A 19,454-nucleotide genomic window follows, 5' to 3' on the forward strand; every position below is an offset into this window, starting at 1 on the left:
GTTATCAAGTAGGTGAACAGATGCAGTGAGACTCAGTTAAATAAATCATCTTTTAAATCAACCTTTGCTCAATCAAAGTCCAGCTGTACCTATAGGTACAGCCACAGGAGAGACTGCTGGAAAGAATTCCCTAGAGAACAGCTCCACACAAACACAGGTAAGAACTTCCCTTCTTTCTTCACTAACCCCTTTCCCCCCAAAACATCCCATAGTTACTATCCTGGTTAACTTTGTAGGTTTTTTACTCCCATTCCCCATAAAGCTTTCATGCAGCAAAAGAAGAAGTAACATTGAGCCCAGTGCTAGCTTCCCCACTTCCCTCTGAGGTGCATGAGTTCACCATCTGCCTTCCCCTGCACCTGAATGTTTCTTAGGCCTTGTCTACACTGGGATTTGCCTCTGTTTCAGGCTCTGGTGTAAAGTCCTAGAGATCATAGGACAAACCGCTATGAGCTGCAATTTTCACCAATGCAGCCTGCTCTGGTTTCCAGCGGGGTAAGCTCCACGAGTACAAATGGTAGCTTTTCCTGTCTACACTGAAGATTTGCCATAGTACAACTGCATGGTGGCTAGAAACAGGGTAAATCTTGAATTTTCAAAGGGAAGGCAGATAAATCATGTGCTGTGGGCGCCTCTTCTCTACCTACAGGGGAGCTATATTTGGGATGGCCTGAAGAACCTCTGCCAGGAGAAATTTTCCAAATTGGGTCTAGTGATAAAAGTATGTGTGGATACTAGGAAAGGATGCACCTGCTACAATAGAATTTACTTCAGTCTTAATTTCCCTTTTGTGGATATGTTCCGAGCTAAGTTTGAGGTACTGCAGTATATTAAATCCTTCCAGCTGTCTGATCAATGGGCAGGGTCCCAAGATACCAAAAGCTTCCAGTATCTTCCTTCAGCTTCCATAACACATCTGTGCCCCTCTGACCGTCAATACGCTAGCTGGCCTGACCCACCTATGCCTCTTCACTAAAGGGACAACTATATTTTTTTAAAGAAGGGGGGGGTTGTTTTAGGGCTTGTTTACACATGAAAATTAATCTAGAATAAAGTCTGGTGTGAATTTAAAGCAGATTAACTATTCCTGATTAACTCTGTGTGGGCACTCTCATTCAAGAATAAGAGTATCTTATTCTGAATTAAATAGCTCAGAATAAGGTACTCTTATTCCAGAATGAGAGAGTCCACACAAGGAGTTAACTAGAAATAGCTATTCCAGAATATAACTGGATTGACAAGAGTGGTGTGTGCATAATGGTCAAGCACCCAAAAGAAGAGTTCCATCCCACCTCGTAGTATGAAGAAAGGTCACTTCGCTCAAAGCTACCTGTTTCTTTCTTAATCTTTCCCTCTTCTAAGAATTCCATTTTAGCCACACCTCAATTTTCTTTACCACTGGCAACTCCTGTCAGCTTAATCGGCAGTATGGTTTCTCTCCCGTGAGGCCCTAGTTGTGGAAGAGACCATGACCACAGTTTTCCCATCTTATTTTCCACAGCAGAAAAGTTCTCTCTGGCATTCTGCCTTCAGTCAGTCTCCTCGTTAGCAAGAGGCAGCCACCATCTTCATCTAAGATGGAGGACAAAAGCATTTTCTTCTTTCTTTATCTTTGTTAAAAACACTTTGGCTCAAATGACCTACTCAGTGCATATTTAAAGGGGACATACTTCTTTTCCTGGTCCTGTTTTTACACACACCCCTTTTCCATCCTGCTTGGCAGAAATGACCTCTGCTCTCCAGCCTCGAGAATGCAAAGTGACCAAACAAGAGGGGGAGAGTTATGGATTCTACCTGCGCATTGAGAAAAACAAATTGGGTCACCTCATCCGGAACGTGGAGGAGGGCAGTCCAGCTGACAGGGCAGGCCTGAAGGATGGAGACAGAATTCTGAGGGTCAATGGGTTGTTTGTGGACAAGGAAGAGCATGCACAGGTAAGTCTGACTATTCTTTTGGTCCCAGCCATTTCTCAAAATCTCAGCCCCACTTTTGGCATTCAGTTCAGCAAACCGTCACCTGCCACTCCTCACAGTAACTCCTGCTGGGAAATCTGAGAGCTGAATAACTGAGCCCACAGGATCATTTGTACCTCACATATTGGCTTCACTGGAGCTTGAGCAGAGGGGAAAAGATCCTTGATGAAATACCAAGGGCAGTGGAAGCTGCAGAGCTAGCATGTGCTGTGCTCCAGAGGGGGAAATTTATATCAACCATCTGGATGCTTTTCTGCCATTACCACCTCCAAGCTCATTCTATCCATTGCAGGTAGTGGAGATGGTCAAAAGGAGTGGGAATTCTGTAACTGTCCTCATTCTGGATGAGGCATCCTATGAAAAGGCAGAGAAAGAAGGGGTGAACTTTGAAGAGTTGGGTCACAAGCAGACAACCCAGCAGCAAAAGGAGCAGCCGCCAGTGATGAATGGAGTGACAGCACCAGTTCCACAGCCTCGGCTCTGCTACCTGGTGAAGGAGAGAAACAGTTATGACTTCTCCTTGAAAACCACAACTGGTGAGAACAATGGGTGTAGGTGGTAGGCAATTTCCCAAGGGCACATTTCCTCTGGTTAGGTGTGGGGATGGGAGTTGGTTCTTTGCCAGCCTGTCCAATTTTCTGTCAGCTGTTGAAGCAGACTTGCTAAAACCATTTGTACCAGGCCCTCCTCAGTTGCCAGAAGCACCCTACAAATGATTGCTCCAAGTCCCATGGACCTTTGAACTACCGTGGGAACCAGTCCTCAGGGTTCTGGAGCTTATCTGAAGACAACCATCTGAAAGGGGCTGAAGCAAAGGATGACAGTGTGCAAAAGGCAAAGAGCTTCTTCTGATCTAGATGTGTTCACATGGGAAGCATGAAATTGAACTAAGGAATTTTATTTTTCTTTTGAACCCTCTCCATACTTGCCCTTTCCAAAATGCTAGGCAAAAGAATGGGTAGGGTTCTGTAGACCTGTACCTTTGGAAAGTGCCTAACTCATGGAGGGTGCTAACACACACACTGTGCACTAGACTAACCCACGGATGAAATTTGGAAGTCTTTTAAACACAAAAAACTCTCACATGTGGATAAGCCACATTAAATAATAAAATTGGGCCTCAATCAAGTCAAACTTTAGAGTCACTCCATTCTCAGTAGTACTAACGATCAACCAAGCCACCATAATTGGTGCCGTGGGCACTCTCAGCAGAGAGGCAAACAATAGTTTGGGATAGATGATGAAGGTCCCTCCCCTCTCTAGGTTATCCCTCCAGGGTCAGGATAAGGCACACAGGTGCGGCTGTGTAAAGAAAACTTGTGCTGTCATGGTACCTCTTCTGTGGATAAACAGAGCCCCTTGGTCTCCAGGGCTGTCACTACAGCACCTTACATCAGCATGGCATTTGCTTGGCAATCAGTGCAGGCATGTTCCAGTGGCTTGCTCTGTACAGTAAGTTCTCTCACCTGTTCTAGGTCAGAAGGGAATCTTCATAATAGGCTTGTCCCCGCAAGGAGTGGCTGCAAAAGCAGGAGTCCAACATAATGACCGCCTGATCGAAGTGAATGGGAAGAACGTGGAAAACGACAAACATAAGGAAGTGGTTGAAAAGGTATCTGCTAGCACGACTCCTCTTCTTCCTTTATTTAAGGCCAGTTCCTCTTCCTGAGGCTACTGGGCAGCAGTGTCAACACTGTTTGAATGCATTCACAGAGCAGGTGAAAAAGCTGAGGTCAATACCGTGCATTATCAGCAACACTTCAGTCCCAAAATATGCTGCTACTTTGGCCTTGTTTCTTGGATGGGTCAGAGTAGCTGGAGTGCAAAGCTGCTGAAAAGGTTGGCTGTTCTTGAAAGTCAGACTTCCACCATACACCCTAAACTTGCTTTGGAAGAATACTGCCCTCCAGTCAGGCCCGAGTGGTGTAAGCACCACAACTGTACGGTTGCCATAAGCCTAATTAAATAAATGGCAGCATAGTCCTAGGAATTCTGAAAATCTTTCTGGTGCCCAGGAGGATGAAGTCAGCATGTCTGGGATGGAGTCCAGTACAATGGGGAATCTTTCTAATATTAGGATGGTAAGACTGGAAAGCACAGAAGTTTGTGCTCCATGATTTACCTGAAGGAGGGTTTGACGTGAAGATCTGGATAGTTAGGGAAAGAGGAGGATTTCCACGAAATGGGATTCCCTCCTGCTAAGAAACGCAAAACTAATTTTAACAATGCAGTTTAAGGACTCGATCAGAGCCAAATAATGTAACCTAGCTGTCAGTAAAAGGGGCCCAGAGCAAACAAAGTGTGCAAGAAAGCCTGCATTTCTGATCACGAAATGTCCTTCTGCCACATCCTCCCAACAACTGGTATATTCCTGTTTGTGGTGATGGTGGTTTAAAGATCTTCTTGGTGTTAGGGAATATAATGAATGTAGTTTAAGAGATCAAACCAAACACTGATCCACTGAGGGTAGCATCAGAGGTAAGGATGGAAAGAAGAGAACGTGATTTTTCCATTAGTCTCTTTGGTAAAAATCACACATGCTGAGGCTTTAACCATTCAAACATAGTATGACTATGAAGCAGCTTGGGTTAGAAAAGCTTTCAGAGTACCACTATCCAAACTACAAATCCTACAGCTTTCCACTACGGTTCTTGAACTCCCAGGGGAGGTTCTCAAACTGCCAGGGGAGATGCAAGCTGTGTGGGGGTTTTTTTGTTGTTGTTTTTGTTTTTATAGCGCTCTGGCTGTCAGCCCTGGGTGGTTGGGGCTCGCACAGAAGGGCCATGCACTCCCGGGAGGCAGGGACAGCAGGAGCTCCGCCTCCCGGCCTTGGGCTCTCCTCTCCTTTCCCCCCGTCCCTCCCCACAGTCCCTTACTGGGAGACAGCACAGGCTCAGGTTCTCCTCCCCACTGTCCCAATCCCATACCTGGAGGTGGCTGTCAATCCTGGAGTAGCAGCGCAGAAATAAGGGTGGCCATGGGGCGCTAAGTCTGCTGTGAAAAGTGATATTGCTGAATCTCTCTTTTCACATTGACACCCTTACTTCTGTGCTGCTGCTGCTGGCACAGCGCTGCCTTCAGAGCTGGGCACCCAGCCAGCAGCCGCTGCTCTCCGCTCTGCCTTCAGGGCTAGGTGGCAGTTTTTGTACATGGTGGGAAGACACAAACTACTACAGACACAAAGGGCGGGGGGAGGTGGGGCGGCGATCAAATAAGTTTGCGAAGCAATCCACTATAATGATCCAAACCACTATATTAACTATGAAAAACTGCAGTACTTGTGTTCTGTACTATTGTTGCAATACTTTTTATAAGGAGAGAAAACATGCGGGTTTTGAGTGAGGATGGAGAGAAGAATGGGAGTAGAGAAGCAGAGGTATGATGGGGATAGACAAAACACACAAAGTTAGGGTATGGAATGTAGGGGGATGGAAGTAGCTCCAGAGCAGTCAGAGCTGAATGTATTAGCAACTTGTGGTAGGTGTGGCTGAGTCTACAGTCATATAGGCAGCACATGGGTGCACATATTAGAGCACCACCCCACAACCTAGTCTGTATAGACCCTACATCCCATTCACCTAGAGCCCACCATTGTACATCAAAGAACCTGCCAACATAAAGCTCTCCACAGCCCCCATGCTCCACTCAAAGGCCTGTATTTGAAATTGTGTGTGTGTGTGTGTGTCGTTGCAGGTGAAGAAGTCTGGGAACCATGTTGTGTTTCTGCTATCGGACAATGAAACTGACCAGTATTACAGCAACCACCAGATGATGCTGAAAAGAGACACAGCCAGCCTGAAACTGCTTCCCCATAAACCCCGACATGTGGAGCTCAAGAAAGGAGACAACGGCTATGGGTTTTACCTGAGGGAGGAACAAAATGGTAACGGTGAGAACCCAGCCATCAGCCAGGCCCCTGCATGCTCTGTAGTGCGCTTTTATGGGGCCTGCAGGACTCCTACTCTTCAGTGCCTACTACTCACCTTGGAAAGATGATTTCCTGCCCTGCTGCCAACCCAGTCCCCCCCAAACACACCTCACCACAGCCAGGCACCCCCAATTTATAGCCTGTTTTATACAGGAGGCCAGACTAGATGATCACAAATGATCCCTCCTGGCCTTGGAATCTATGAATCTCTATCAAACCTTCCCATCTGAGGTGGAACATTCCACTGTGCTGCTTGTGGCCCTCCTCACCCACTACAGTCCAGCTCCCATAATCTCCACTTGGGGCAGCCTCCAACCCCACATTTTTGAGGGTCAGCAACGTGTCCAGAGTAATGTTTGATGTTTTTTCACAATAGAATCCTGGCTTATCTGAATCACTTGAAAGGGATCCTTAATTGCTCTCTCACAATTGGGTTCACCAAAACCATGAAGCACTCAATTTTAAGTAGGCTTAAACTCCCCCACCCCTTGCCTCAGAGTAAACCACAACTTCCATGTGTCTTGTTCAGAGGAAAAGGAACCTGTATTCAAGTCACTTTTAAGGAGATCTAGATTCTGCACTAGGGTTACTAAAGAATGAACTAAATCAGGAATCTTATTTCAACCTGAAATCAGAGAATGAGTTTCTACCATCTTAAATATCTTTTATCATCCAAACCAAACACATCCCATGAACAACTGCTTTTCTCTATTTGAACTAGGCCTGTATTCTTTTTTTTATTTTTTTGGAGATCAGGTCATTTAATTAAGGACATTGATTCTGGCAGCCCAGCAGCCAAGGCGGGACTAAAGGACAATGATATCCTGGTGGCTGTAAATGGGGAGTCGGTGGAGGCACTGGATCACGACACCGTGGTGGAGAAGATTAAGAGGTGTGGGGAAAAGACCACATTGCTGGTGGTGGATAAGCAGACAGACACCATGTATAAACTGGTAAGGCAATGCAGGCTGGGGTTGGGCTTGTACAGCTCCTCACTAGCTAAGACAGGGGCAGCAATGAAATAATGGGTCCATTCTGAAAGAAGCACCATTTCACAGGCTTTTTAATAGCCCTTATTCAAATACTCGCTATAGCGATCATCTGAGATGGGCTCATGTCTCAGTCTCCCTCAGAAGAGATTTCTGCAGTATGTCACTAAACTTCCCAATTTACTCTTGCCTTAGACCTTCCTATATACGACTGGAACAATACTATATTTGAGCAGGTCAGTGCAGAGACCAACATGCTAACCAATTGCAACTACCAGGCAGTTTCCTACATGAATCAGAGGAGAAATCCCTGCTCACATTGTGAGCATGTTGCAACTTTCTACCTCTATCACTGAAGAGGTTTTAATAAGCAAGTAGAAATTCACAGGTGGGACCTATACTGACTGTTGTAAAGATTTCAAACGCAACAAGATGTTAGACTAGGGCTGTCAAACGCTTTAAAAGATTAATCATGTGATTAAAAAGATTAACCGCATCATTAATCACACTGTTGAACAATAATAGAATACCATTTAAATATTTTTGGATGTTTTCTACATTTTCAAATATATTGATTTCAATTATAACACAGAATACAAAGTATACAGTGCTCACTTTATTTTTATTACAAATACTTGCACTGTAAAAAACAAGATATAGTATTTTTCAATTCACTTAAGTACTGTAGTGCAATCTCTATCACGAATGATGAACTTACAAATGTAGAATTATGCACAAAAAAAACACTCCATTCAAAAACAAAACAAATGTCAAAGTTTAGAGCCTATGAGTCCACTCAGCCCTATTTCCTGTTCACCCAGTTGTTCAGACAAACAAGTTTATTTACATTTGCAGGAGATAGTGCTGCCCACTTCTTGTTCACAATGTCACCTGAAAGGGAGGACAGGTGTTCTCATGGCACTTTTGTAGCTGGCTTCGCATGACATTTACATGCCTGATGCGCTAAAGATTCATATGTCCCTTCATGCTTCAACCACCATTCCAGAGGACATGCGTCCAGACTGATGACGGGTTCTACTCGATAACAATCCAAAGCAGTGCAGACCGACGCATGTTCATTTTCATCATCTGAGTCAGATGCCACCAGCAGAAGGTTGATTTTCTTTTTTGGTGGTTCGGATTCTGTAGTTTCTGCATTGGAGTTTTGCTCTTTTAAGACTTCTGAAAGCATGCTCCACATCTCATCCTTCTGAGATTTTGGAAGGCACTTCACATTCTTAAACCTTGGGTCAAGTGCTGTAGCTATCTTTAGAAATCTCACATTGGTACCTTCTTTGCGTTTTGTGAAATCTGTAGTGAAAGTGTTCTTAAAATGAACAACATGTGCTGGGTCATCATCCGAGACTACTATAACATGAAACATATAGCAGAATGCAGGTAAAATAGAGCTGGAGACATACAATTCTCCCCCAAGGAGTTCAGTCACAAATTTAATTAACACATTTTTTTTTTTAAATAAGCGTCATCAGCATGGAAGCACGTCCTCTGGAATGATGGCTGAAGCATGAAGGGGCATATGAATGTTTAGCATATCTGGCACATAAATACCTTGCAATGCCACCTACAAAATTGCTATGCAAATGCCTGTTCTCGCTTTCAGGTGACATTGTAAACAAGAAGCGAGCAGCATTATCTCCCGTAAATGTAAACAAACTTGTTTGTCTTAGCAATTGGCTGAACAAGAAGCAGGACAGAGTGGACTTGTAGGCCCTAAAGTTTTACATTGTTTTGTTTTCAAGTGCAGTTATGTAACAAAAAAAATCTACATTTGTAAACTGCACTTTCACGATAAAGAGATTGCACTACTGTACTTGTATGAGGTGAATTCAAAAACAGTTTCTTTTATCATTTTTACAGTGCAAATATTTGTAATAAAAAATAATACAAAGTAAGCAGTGTATACTTTGTATTCCGTGTTGTAACTGAAATTAATATATTTGAAAATGTAGAAAAATATCCACAAATATTTAATAAATTTCAATTGGTATTCTATTGTTTAACAATGCAATTAAAACTGAGATTAATCACGTGAGTTATCTGCGATTAATTGACAGCCTTAGTTTAGACAGATTTTTCTGTAGGAGTTTTTACATTCATATAAACTCTTTCCTTTGCTTTTGGTCTTTCAGGCTCAAGTTTCCCCATGTCTGTACTACCGGGAAAGACAAGATTCCCTTCCAGCTGAAGCAGAGGAAGAGCCGACCTCACATGCTGAGCAGGTGGTGAATCACAAACCCAAAATCTGCAGGCTGGTGAAGGGTCCTAGTGGATTTGGCTTCCGTTTGAGTGCAACCAAGAATATGACCATGCAGTTCATCAAAGAGGTACTAACCTGGGGCTTCTAGCCTGGGAGAAGCATGAGACACCAGAAGGGACAGTTTGTGCTACAGTTAGACATGCATTCCCTACTTTCTGTGCTGTGACTACACTCAGAGCAAGTCATTCTAAGCCATATGTAACAAAAAGGCAAGGTCTGTCCTATGTACTCTTGGCTGGTAACAGAGGTTTTAGTCCTTGAACTCAGGATGAATTCATACCCCTAGAGGTGAAAGGATGGTCTTGTGATTAAGGTACAGGAGCAGGAGTGAGGAGACCTGGGATATATTCCTAGCTCTGCAAAACTTCTGGGGTAAATTGCATAACTTTTGTCTCTATTTTCTCTTCTTCCTTAATATTTACCTAACCCACAGGAGTGTTGTACTGAATACAATAATATATGTAAGGGATCTGAGATCCACAAGTCACTATAAAAAGATAAATATGACAAACCATTCTCTGATCCCCTAAGTACCACAGTTAAGTCTACATGATACCACCACCATGGCCAATTCCCCACAACAGAAGTCCTGTCCAAGTCAAAACCCATTACAGAACTGGTAATAAAAGTGGAATATATTGGAATACTATGTTAAAAGTCTCATCCTTTCTCCTTCTCCAATTAAGTTCTGCTCCAGAATAATTTTTTCCAATCCTTACTCTACCTCCTGTATTGGGAAAAAAAATCACAGAATATTCATTCTCTATTTATAATACTTGGGTGTTAATTCAACTTTAATGGTACTGTGCTGGTATCACAGCTTCAGAGCCTGTGTTTGCAGATACGGAAAGGTGGGCCAGCTGATGCAGCAGGACTGGAGGAAGAGGACATTTTGGTGGAAGTGAATGGCGTGAACATACTGAACGAAACCTATGATAAGGTTGTAGCAAAAATCAATGACAGTGGTGACAGATTGACGCTACTGGTGTGCAGAAAAGCAACCTATGAATACTTTAAGTCTCAGAATATTCCTATTACTGCCTCTCTGGCAGATCAGCTATATGACACTACTGACCCTCCTGCTTATACAGAGAACCCACCAGCAGAGCCAGAGAGGACCTCACCAGAACCAAGAGAAAGGGTGGGTAATCTTGAGTTAACCAAATCTTGCCGACCAGGTGGTGGGGAAAGGAACCTGAAACAGTCACTAAATTCACTTGAGGTAGGGTCTGTGAATTCTAGTTGTATTCTGGATTTACAAGATCTGATCTACATTAATTAGTATGGAGAGGCAGACCTGGTTACAGCAGGTTACAGCAGGGTAGAACTGCCTTCTCTCCCTACGCCACAGACACAGTATCTACTGGACCCTGGGAGGGGAGGGGAGGGGAGAGAGAGAGAGAATGTATGTATGCACGTGAGCATGTGAGAAAGAGCATGAGAGAGCACGGAAATACTCCCAATATAGCATTCATTAATGTAGATGAGAACCATATCCTCAGGAATTCTCTGTTCAACCACAGGGAGCACAGGACCCAAGTAACAGGGCTTAAATACACCTGTGAACATGGGAAAACCATGTGAAGTGCTCTAAAACAGTGCAGATTCTTTGGTGGGTGTGGGATGGATAGACTGTGACAAAGTGTGACCAACAAAGGTCCTGAGAAAAAAATAAATATTCTGACCATGCTGGTCCAGGGAAATTGTGCCAGCAACAGGAATTTGAAATTTGCTATTGTCAGAAAAATGACACCTGTACTCAACTGCTCTGATCCCTGTGTGGATTCAGGGTCTTATCTTCTTTGCTGTGAAAAATAAACAAGTTTTTACTCCTGTTCATGCAGGAGACACAATAAAGCTTGGAAGAAACGAACTGGATTCTATTCCTCCACACATATTATCACCAGAATTGTTAACTAAGTTCCAACTGCAGATTCTTTCAGTGATGGTCTTACGTCGAAGGCTGGGTTTGCAGAGCTATAGTTAAACCCTTCTTTTTATCTGTGACCTTGGTGGATTTGATATGGAAGTTGAGCAAGAACATGGAATTCACACTAGATAATTTAGTCACTTTGTAAAGTGCATTTAAAAGAGCAATTCACTAGCTCCTCATGCAAAGTCAAATACCTACTGGGCATGGTTCAGAACAGACTGATAGTTCACAGTGGCATGAGGAATCTCTATCACATTATCTACAACCATAAAATAATCAGAAATTTCTACTTATTGCTTTTCCACAGGCCAGCTCCTCCTCCTCCTCTTCACTCTCAATCGCCTCAGCGGAAGAGGATGATGACACACAGTTATGATGAGACAGACCACAACAGAAACCAATCAGACGTCTTCAAAGGTTTAAAAAAGTTCTCTTCCTCTGAGCAGTCTCTGTTCTTTCACCTCCCAGAACGACGCTGTGCTATGGAACTTCATACTTGTGAGGACGGGAACAGAGACTTCCTTCTAACTAACTTTCCCTGAAGGGGAACATCCCACCACCCCCAAGAACTATCACTCACTTATCTAATGCTGCTAATTGTAGTTGATTGGCCTTCTGCTCGGTGAAGTGGACAGTTACTTACTTCTACTATTGCTCTGTAAAAGCTTAAATGACTAATCAGGAACATCTGTCATCTTGCGGGGGAGGAAATGCGATTCACAAATCAATAAGTATTTTGGCCTTTTAAGCACAAGAAAGCTCCTTAACATAGAAATTGATCTCTCAAGTCCTCCACAAGAGACCTCTTTCCTCCTAATCAAAGCCCATCTGCCAAATCACTGTGGCTATTACATGCTATATTTACTGTAACACAATCAGTTTAACCCAGTAGATGTAATATATCATGATAAGCTAATATATTCTGTGAATAACTCTCCTTTCACTTGCTAACAAGCTGTAGATATCGTCCATTCAAAACAATAGGTTAACTTAATTGTTCACTGTTCAGAAGTTACAAGCACCATTCCCTCCACCCCACTCTCCTAGCTGAAGATCATGGCAGTTTGAACAGTGTCTGTAATTCAGTGTAAACAGCTTTGTTTGACTACATGCCAACACCTTGTCTCTAATGCAATATGATCCAGCTCTGTAGTACCCATAGTGGATGCTATACCTCCTTGCTGTAAGCTTGAGACAAAGCATAAATAAATCATTCAGAGTGGCTATTTCTCTTTCCCAGGTCTTACTCCTGCCATCTATGATGTATGTTCCACAACAGCTTTAAACTGAGCAAGGTCTGGGAGAATGGTTTTCAGGAAGCTATACGTTTAAGTTGCACGGGTGAAATTTATCTTAGTGACTTGCATTAAGCCAACAAGGGACATGGACTGATGTAGAATATATCGGTCAGTGGGGAGCACTGAATTTCTAGTGTATAACATAAACTAGTTGTAGCTACCATCTTTGACTTCACACTAAACTCCAGTGAACAGTAACCCAAGGCATGGATTCTGATTCATTAGGCCCTAAATGGTAACAAAGGACTGAATTCCAGTTTCTAAGGAAGCTAGATACTAATCATACACATCTCCCTTGAATCTCAATCCACTTCCCCCTCTGCCAAACAGTGACACATTCACACACTTGCTCATCTCCATTAAAGTCCCTGGGACTGACACAAACAATTAAGATGCTAGTGGTGAGGTATTACGAAAGCTGATTTAATTTCACAGACTCAGACATTCAGATCCAGAATCAACACCCTCCAACTCTGGACTAAGACTGATTTGTTTTTAAACTGAAATTATGTTTCCTCGGTGCCCTCTATGCAGAATTCTTCTACCCGTGATTTTAAGAGATCTCTCCTCAGACCATCCCTGGCAGATTTTTCAATACCGTAAGACACCTCTGTCCCATGGAGTTTCCTATTCCATGGCTCTCAGCTGTCCTCCACTTTTATCCTGCCTCTGCTGTTTGTTCAGCTCATGGTACCCTCTTCAAAGGATGAACCATGTAGCTTCTAAGTGCTACTGTGGAAGTCAGAAGGGCCAGTTACATCATCAAAGCACAGAAAGAGCTGCCCTCCCTCTCTCCAAATCCTGTTACCCCTAATGAGTTACAGTAGTCCACCAGGAGGGATTACAGAACAGTGGGCAGAACTGGAATGGATTCAGAGCGCCATGTGCTTCTCTGGGGCCTGTTTATGTGCCAAGTAGAGGAAAAGGATGCTGGAGAGCGCGCTAACCAGGAATATCACATCGAACCAACGGTGATAGAAATTGAACTGCAGCTCCCCCAAGACTTCTGTAATGATAGTGCGATACTCTGGGGGCATACTCATCCGGATTAGGAGCACGGAAGAGACGAAGTACATCCCCTGGAGATAAGATACAAGAAGCACATCAGTTAACTGCTTCACAGGTGGCAACTTTGCTGAGATGTGACAATTTGATAAAAGCTCACTAGCTAGTCTGGATACTCACCATAATCTGTGCCAACAGCAGAACAATAACATTGGAGGACTTGCTGCTGGAGATGGCATAGAAGAACTGAAAAGAGGAAAAAAAAGTACTGAAAATAGGACTCTCATCCTATTTTCACCCACAGGCAAGTTTGTGCTCCCTTCTACAGGAACATGGAAGGAATACATGCTCCAATCATTTCCCTTTAGTCCTAGAAACCAGCACTGAAAGAAAAAGACGTGCTTCCTAGATGTATACGTACACCCCACTTTTCAAAGGTACAGACCTGAGCCTTGTCCCCAGTAGAGCTACAAGTGTTTTAACGTGTGTCCCACTAAACCAGCTACTAACACTGCATGGCCAGCCTCTGTGGAGAATCCAGTTTTAAAAAAACAAAACAAACAACAACCCAAAATACATTCTAGCCTAGGTACGACTAAGCCCAGTTTACAGGCCAGCATCAATGGGTCACCCTGTTGTGTTTTGCCAGTTTTCCCTCGTGGTTGTACTAAAGCATTAATCCCCTACTTGCTCCCCAGAAATAGCCAGCAGTTTAAATGAAGTAACCCAAGTCCTCTTAATCACCATTCAATACCAAATACTAACAAATCCAGGCTTCCACATCACTGTTAAGCTTTGTCTACACTACACTTCCTCTCTTAAAATTTCCCAATCTTACTACCACTGATCGTAAAAACAGTGGAAGGGCTAATATAAATCACCCACAGGCAGCAACTAGGGATTTAACCATTAGATCTGTTCTGAGCAGCTAGAAAGCCTGCTGATTAAATTGATGGCAGCCAATTTACACTAGCATGACTACTGTTGGTAGCAACAGGGAGATTTTGTTTTGAGAGAGGAAGTCTAGTGCAAGGACAGTCTCACAGATTATACTAAGAGTTTTAAAACATTTATACTATTTAGAGCCCTAACATTAACACCATTCCTCTGCTTGGACTGGAGGCACTTATAGATTGTGCATTGCATTTAGTGACTGAAATTGCTGAAAGAATTCTTAATAGGACCATACCCCAAATAAGACAGAAAAAGTTATCCTCCCCTTCTCTAATTCAGCCATAAAAGACCTTTTTCTCCATCCCACTCCCTGCAAGGACTTCTATCCCAGCCCTCCTCACCCTTATTTGTTCACTAACTGAATTGAGACCACAGGTCCTACATTTGTACTGAAGGTTTACACCAGAGGTTTTCAACCTGGGGTCCGCAGACTATGTCAAAGATTTCCAAAGGGGTCCGCACCACCATTCAAAAATTTTTAGGGGTCCACAAATGAAAAAGGTTGAAAACCTCTTGTTTACACAGTGCTCTCTTGACTAATTTAGAAATACATGCAAGCTCTCCTGGACTGCTATCACATAAAAGGGCTCTGGCCAGGCATACCTTCGTGAGTGTGATCAATAAGCCTCTGATGGAGGTGACTATGATTATTCCAACGAGGATAAAGGAAATGTGCTGAGACCAGAATTTTACCTGCACCAACAAAAACAAGAAATTGTTAAATCCCTGGAGCCAGGCATATGAAAAATGTGTGTGGATGTGCACTTAACAGGATCTCTGAATTCTCATACTGTGCAGATACTCACTATAGAGAAGTTTACAAACAGGTATATATTCTCCTGCAAGGGCACACAGATGGGTACTTTCATGCGCAAGTGCTTACTCTACACACATGGGAAATGCACAGATCTAGCCTATGTGGACTTCATGGAAGGAACTGGGGGTCCAGAAGTGAATATTTACAGAAGTAAATACAAAAGAACACACATCTATTTGGTATATAAAGGTAACTGCCTTGTAGATACATGTAATATACTAGGCAAGGTCCATCTGTGTTTCCATCTGTTCACAATAAACATGTGAACCACTGCCCTCTTCTGGATAGCTGGTATATGGCTACAACAAGCAGAGGAGATTATTATTATAGGAAGGGCTGGTAGCCCCATTTATTATTAAGGTTGCCCAACACATTTCATTATAAGACTCTCTTTTCAATTGGTTATAACTTGGTCACATTTTAATTATTTGGGCTGAAATTTTCCATGGAAGGTGTCTGCCTCAAAATTCCAAAAAGTTTCGGTCAAACAATTCAGCCATTTCCAAGCTATGAAAAAGTACATTGTTTTGACCATGTTAAAAAATTCCAGAGACCTTTTCTTTGAAAAGCAGTAAAGCCCCCATACATAGGAATAGGGGCTTGAAATTGGGGGGGGGGGGGGGGGGGGAATATGCCTTTTGACATCCTTGTGAAAATCCACCCAAATGTGTCCAAGTTACATAAACCTGAGATAAACTGCAGTTCGAACAGACTTGGTAGAGACTTGCTGGAACGCAGTTATATTCCCCGAAGATTCCATTCATATTGAAAAGGCTCCAGCCCAAGGCTCAGCAGGACTCTCCCTGCAATTGCAGCTCTGAGCTGCTGGGGGTTGTGCCAGGTCCAGCAGGGTGGATTAAAATCAATTTTTATTTAAATCACATTTTTTTTATTGTTGTTTAAATTACAATGTTTTTCTTTTTAAAAATAAACATATTTAAAATGAAATCGTAATTTGATATAAAATACATTAGGCCTAAACTTCTAATAATTTATTTGTAAATGTGAAACATATATTGGTAAGAGAAGTTTATGTATACAAAACATTTAAGGTTGTTTTGTTTAATAAATATAAATATATGCTGTTTTGTGTATTTAAATAACTTCCAGTTACCATCCTAATGCAGTTTGATACAAATGATGAGCAAAAAGTTAATTATCCAGTAAAGAATATCTCATTCACTATTTTCTAACATACTAAAAATGTAGAATTAATAAGAATCTGAAAATATTAAGCTATGTAATTGCTTAAATAAATGCAGATACAGTGTTGTATCTTCCTAGGTAGCAAACAGGCATATCAAATCTAGTGTAAAGGCTCTATTTAGCTGTAAGTCAACGTTTTAATGGTTAGATCAGGGGTGGGCAAACTTTTTGGCCCAAGGGCCATATCTGAGTGGGGAAACTGCATGCAGGGACAGGGGGGCGGGGCATGGGAGGGAGTGTGGTGTGCAGGACGGGGCTCAAGGCAAGGGGTTGGGCACAGGAGGAGTGTGGGAGGGGGCTCAGAGCAGGGGGAGGGGTACAGGAGGGGTGCGGGGTGCAACAGGGGGCTCAGGCAGGGGGTTGAGGTGCAGGAGGGGTGCGGGGTGCAGCAGGGGGCTCAAGGCAGGGGTGCGGGGTGCAGGCTCCGGCCCGGCTCCACTGCCAGAAGAGGGGAGAGACTGCAGGGACATGGTGCCGGCCACTTCTGGGAGCGGCACAGGGCCAGGGCAGGTAGGGAGCCTGCCTTAGCCCTGCGGCGCCACAGGAGTGGCAATCCTGCAGGCCAGATCGAAAGCCCTGATGGGCCATATCCAGCCCACAGGCCATAGTTTGCCCACCCCTGGGTTAGATCAACCAATGAGAATGTACCTTCCTTTAGTAAATAACAAAGAGTGGAAAAATGGAAAAGTTGATTAAAAATCAATGATCAAAACAGAGGCTTTCCACTTGGTGATTTAAATCATTATTTAATTTGCCCTGATTTAAATCAATCCATCCTGAGGTCCAGACACCTAAACTGAGATCAGGGAGCCTGTCTCTGCTGTGCTCTCAATTATTCCCCTTCCTCCTTCTGCACCTGGTCCAGGAAACCTGAGGGAGGAATGGGGGGGGGGGGGGAGGGAGAGGAAATAGTATGTGATCATTAGGGTCCTATCAAATTCATGGCCATGAAAAATGTGTCATGGACCATGAAATCTGGTCTTTTGTGTACTTTTGCCCTATACTATGCAGATTTCACCAGTGTTTCTCAAACTGGGGGTCCTGACCCAAACAGGAGTTAAAGAGGGGCGGAAGGTTATTGTAGGAGGATTGGGTATTGCCACCCTTGCTTCTGTGCTGCCTTCAGAGCTGGGTGGCTGGAGAGCAGCGGCTGCTAGCCAGGCACCTAGCTCTGAAGGCAGTGCCCAATCATGCCATCCTTACTTCTGTGCTGCTGCTGCTGGCAGTGGCTCTGCCTTTAGAGCTGGGCTCCTGGCCAGCAGCCACCACTCTCCAGCCAGCCAGCTCTGAAGGCAGGACCGCTGCCAGTAGCCGCACAGAAGTAAGGGTGGCAATACAGTGATTCCCCCACCACAATAACCTTGCAACTCACCCCCCCACAACCCCTTTTTGGGTCAGGATCCCTACAGTTATAACACCATGAAATTTCAGATTTAAATATCTGAAATAATGAAATTTACCATATTTAAAATCCCATGACCGTGAAGTTGACAAAAATAGACCATGAATTTGGTAGGCCCCTAGTGATCGTGTAACTACAGACAGTACCAGAATGCATACGCACAAGGAAGCTGAATTAAGGCTTCACTGGCAACCTTAATGCTGGCATTTCCTAACTTTTGAGTGCTTGACGTCACAACCTTAATCACGTCCTTTTAATGTAGTTTTGCATGTGTAATTATTTATATCGCATCAGAAAAGTGTAACACTTTACAAGAAAAAAGTGAAAGCTGAAAAAAGCAGAAATAAAAACACAAGCCCTTATTCAAATGGAGCACACGGGAAGGTGGAGTCATTTCACGTGTTACATGTAATCATGTGCCACAAACCAACTAGTATACGAATTGTAAAAGCACACACTTATTACGATCCACATAGAATGCAATTGTAAATATTGTCTGTCCATGAATACACTAACACAGACAAAGTTCTGCAGGTCAGAGACTATTAATCTCTTATTCACAGCTGGGTATGTTGTCCATTCTTACTAACAAATACTAATTTAAGTCCTCAGAGATCTATTCACATGAAATGCAAATTCATTCGGTGTACGTGCACACACATTGTCCACTGCACCCCTCCACATACTGACACGTCGGGGGACAGCCACTTCCATAGTGCCTTCCATTGAAGTGCTCAACATCCCCTAAGACAGGTATTGTTCTAATTTTACAGATGGGAAAACTGAGGCTCCTAATGGTTAAGTGACTTCTCCAAGGACACAAATCAACGGCAGAGCCACAAACAAAAATCCAGCTCAGAGTTCTCTGCTCTAACCATGAATCTCTGCCTGAGAGTTATAAACAACCACCTATGGAAATAACTCCATTAAGATGGGGGTGAATGGAACGCTTGCACGTCACGGGGCCAGGACATAAAAGCTCAAAGGACCCTTTCCTCCCTCCAGGTCAGGGTGTGCAGCATGGTGAGCTACTAACATGCAACAGGCCTGTTGTGTGGATAGTGGACATCCTCCAGCATTAACTTCACTAGAAAAATGGTTAAAATGATGTGCTCTCTAAAGGTGATACCTAGAGGCTAATGCTGCATTATATCCATCTCTAGCATGGGGATAGTTGTGGACTCAGTGTCATAAAAGATACTTGCACAGGCGAGTCATAACTTTATGATGAGAGGAGTGACCATTAAGTTTGGATACTAGTGTATTAAGAGCAATGTTCACACCATATTTCCCATCTTAGAGATTGGTGGAGAAATCTAAGCCCCTTCTCGGAGTCCTATTAATGCCCACCAGCTGCTCCCATGACACCAGTTCAGTTAGTAATAGATAAAACAGCAATTACTGATTGAGTGGGGGTTTTAAATGGTTCTCACATCAAACTGGATTCCCAGATAATTTACAGTGATCTCAATTCCTCTTGTGACTGGATCAGTTTTCCCAACTCGATCAAATACGATGTTGATGGTTGCCTGCAGGAGAGACACAAGTGCATCAGTTCAAGGGAATGTGGTATACACAGCACAACTGTATCTGTGAGACTCATACATGTCCTTTGCTCTGTATTTCATCGCAGAACAATCCCATAGAGTTAACAGAGTATACAAAATGTA

The 19,454-nt window shown here is 43.3% G+C and overlaps 2 protein-coding genes across 2 annotated transcripts in view; one reads left to right on the plus strand and one right to left on the minus strand.

Annotated features, from left to right (window-relative positions):
• PDZK1 (PDZ domain containing 1) lies at window positions 1-11,512 on the plus strand. The gene is made up of 9 exons (XM_074971796.1): window positions 1-157; window positions 1,724-1,935; window positions 2,267-2,510; window positions 3,450-3,586; window positions 5,668-5,863; window positions 6,659-6,855; window positions 9,042-9,236; window positions 10,011-10,310; window positions 11,410-11,512. The coding sequence occupies exons 2-9, from the start codon at window positions 1,726-1,728 to the stop codon at window positions 11,476-11,478; spliced, it is 1,548 nt and encodes a 515-aa protein (XP_074827897.1). The 5' UTR covers window positions 1-157; window positions 1,724-1,725; the 3' UTR covers window positions 11,479-11,512.
• Window positions 9,063-19,454, minus strand: part of LOC141998821 (Golgi pH regulator) — a 26,398-nt gene continuing 16,006 nt past the window's right edge. Inside the window, exons 11-14 of the mRNA XM_074971803.1 lie at window positions 19,218-19,313; window positions 14,963-15,052; window positions 13,586-13,651; window positions 9,063-13,479 (exon numbers count right to left, since the gene is read on the minus strand). Of these exons, the coding sequence (XP_074827904.1) occupies window positions 13,273-13,479; window positions 13,586-13,651; window positions 14,963-15,052; window positions 19,218-19,313 (459 nt within the window). The 3' untranslated portion in view covers window positions 9,063-13,272. The remainder of the gene's footprint in view (window positions 13,480-13,585; window positions 13,652-14,962; window positions 15,053-19,217; window positions 19,314-19,454) is intronic.

The sequence above is a fragment of the Natator depressus genome, chromosome 1 (genome assembly GCF_965152275.1).
Source record: "Natator depressus isolate rNatDep1 chromosome 1, rNatDep2.hap1, whole genome shotgun sequence".
Lineage (NCBI taxonomy): Eukaryota > Metazoa > Chordata > Testudines > Cheloniidae > Natator > Natator depressus.

What these genes read in the sequence shown, in the direction of transcription:
- PDZK1 (XM_074971796.1), top strand. Translation starts at nt 1,726, where the DNA reads ATGACCTCTGCTCTCCAGCCTCGAGAATGCAAAGTGACCAAACAAGAG. An exon ending in ACAAGGAAGAGCATGCACAG is followed by an intron (nt 1,936 to 2,266) that starts GTAAGTCTGACT and finishes TATCCATTGCAG; the next exon opens with GTAGTGGAGATGGTCAAAAG. An exon ending in CCATGCAGTTCATCAAAGAG is followed by an intron (nt 9,237 to 10,010) that starts GTACTAACCTGG and finishes CTGTGTTTGCAG; the next exon opens with ATACGGAAAGGTGGGCCAGC.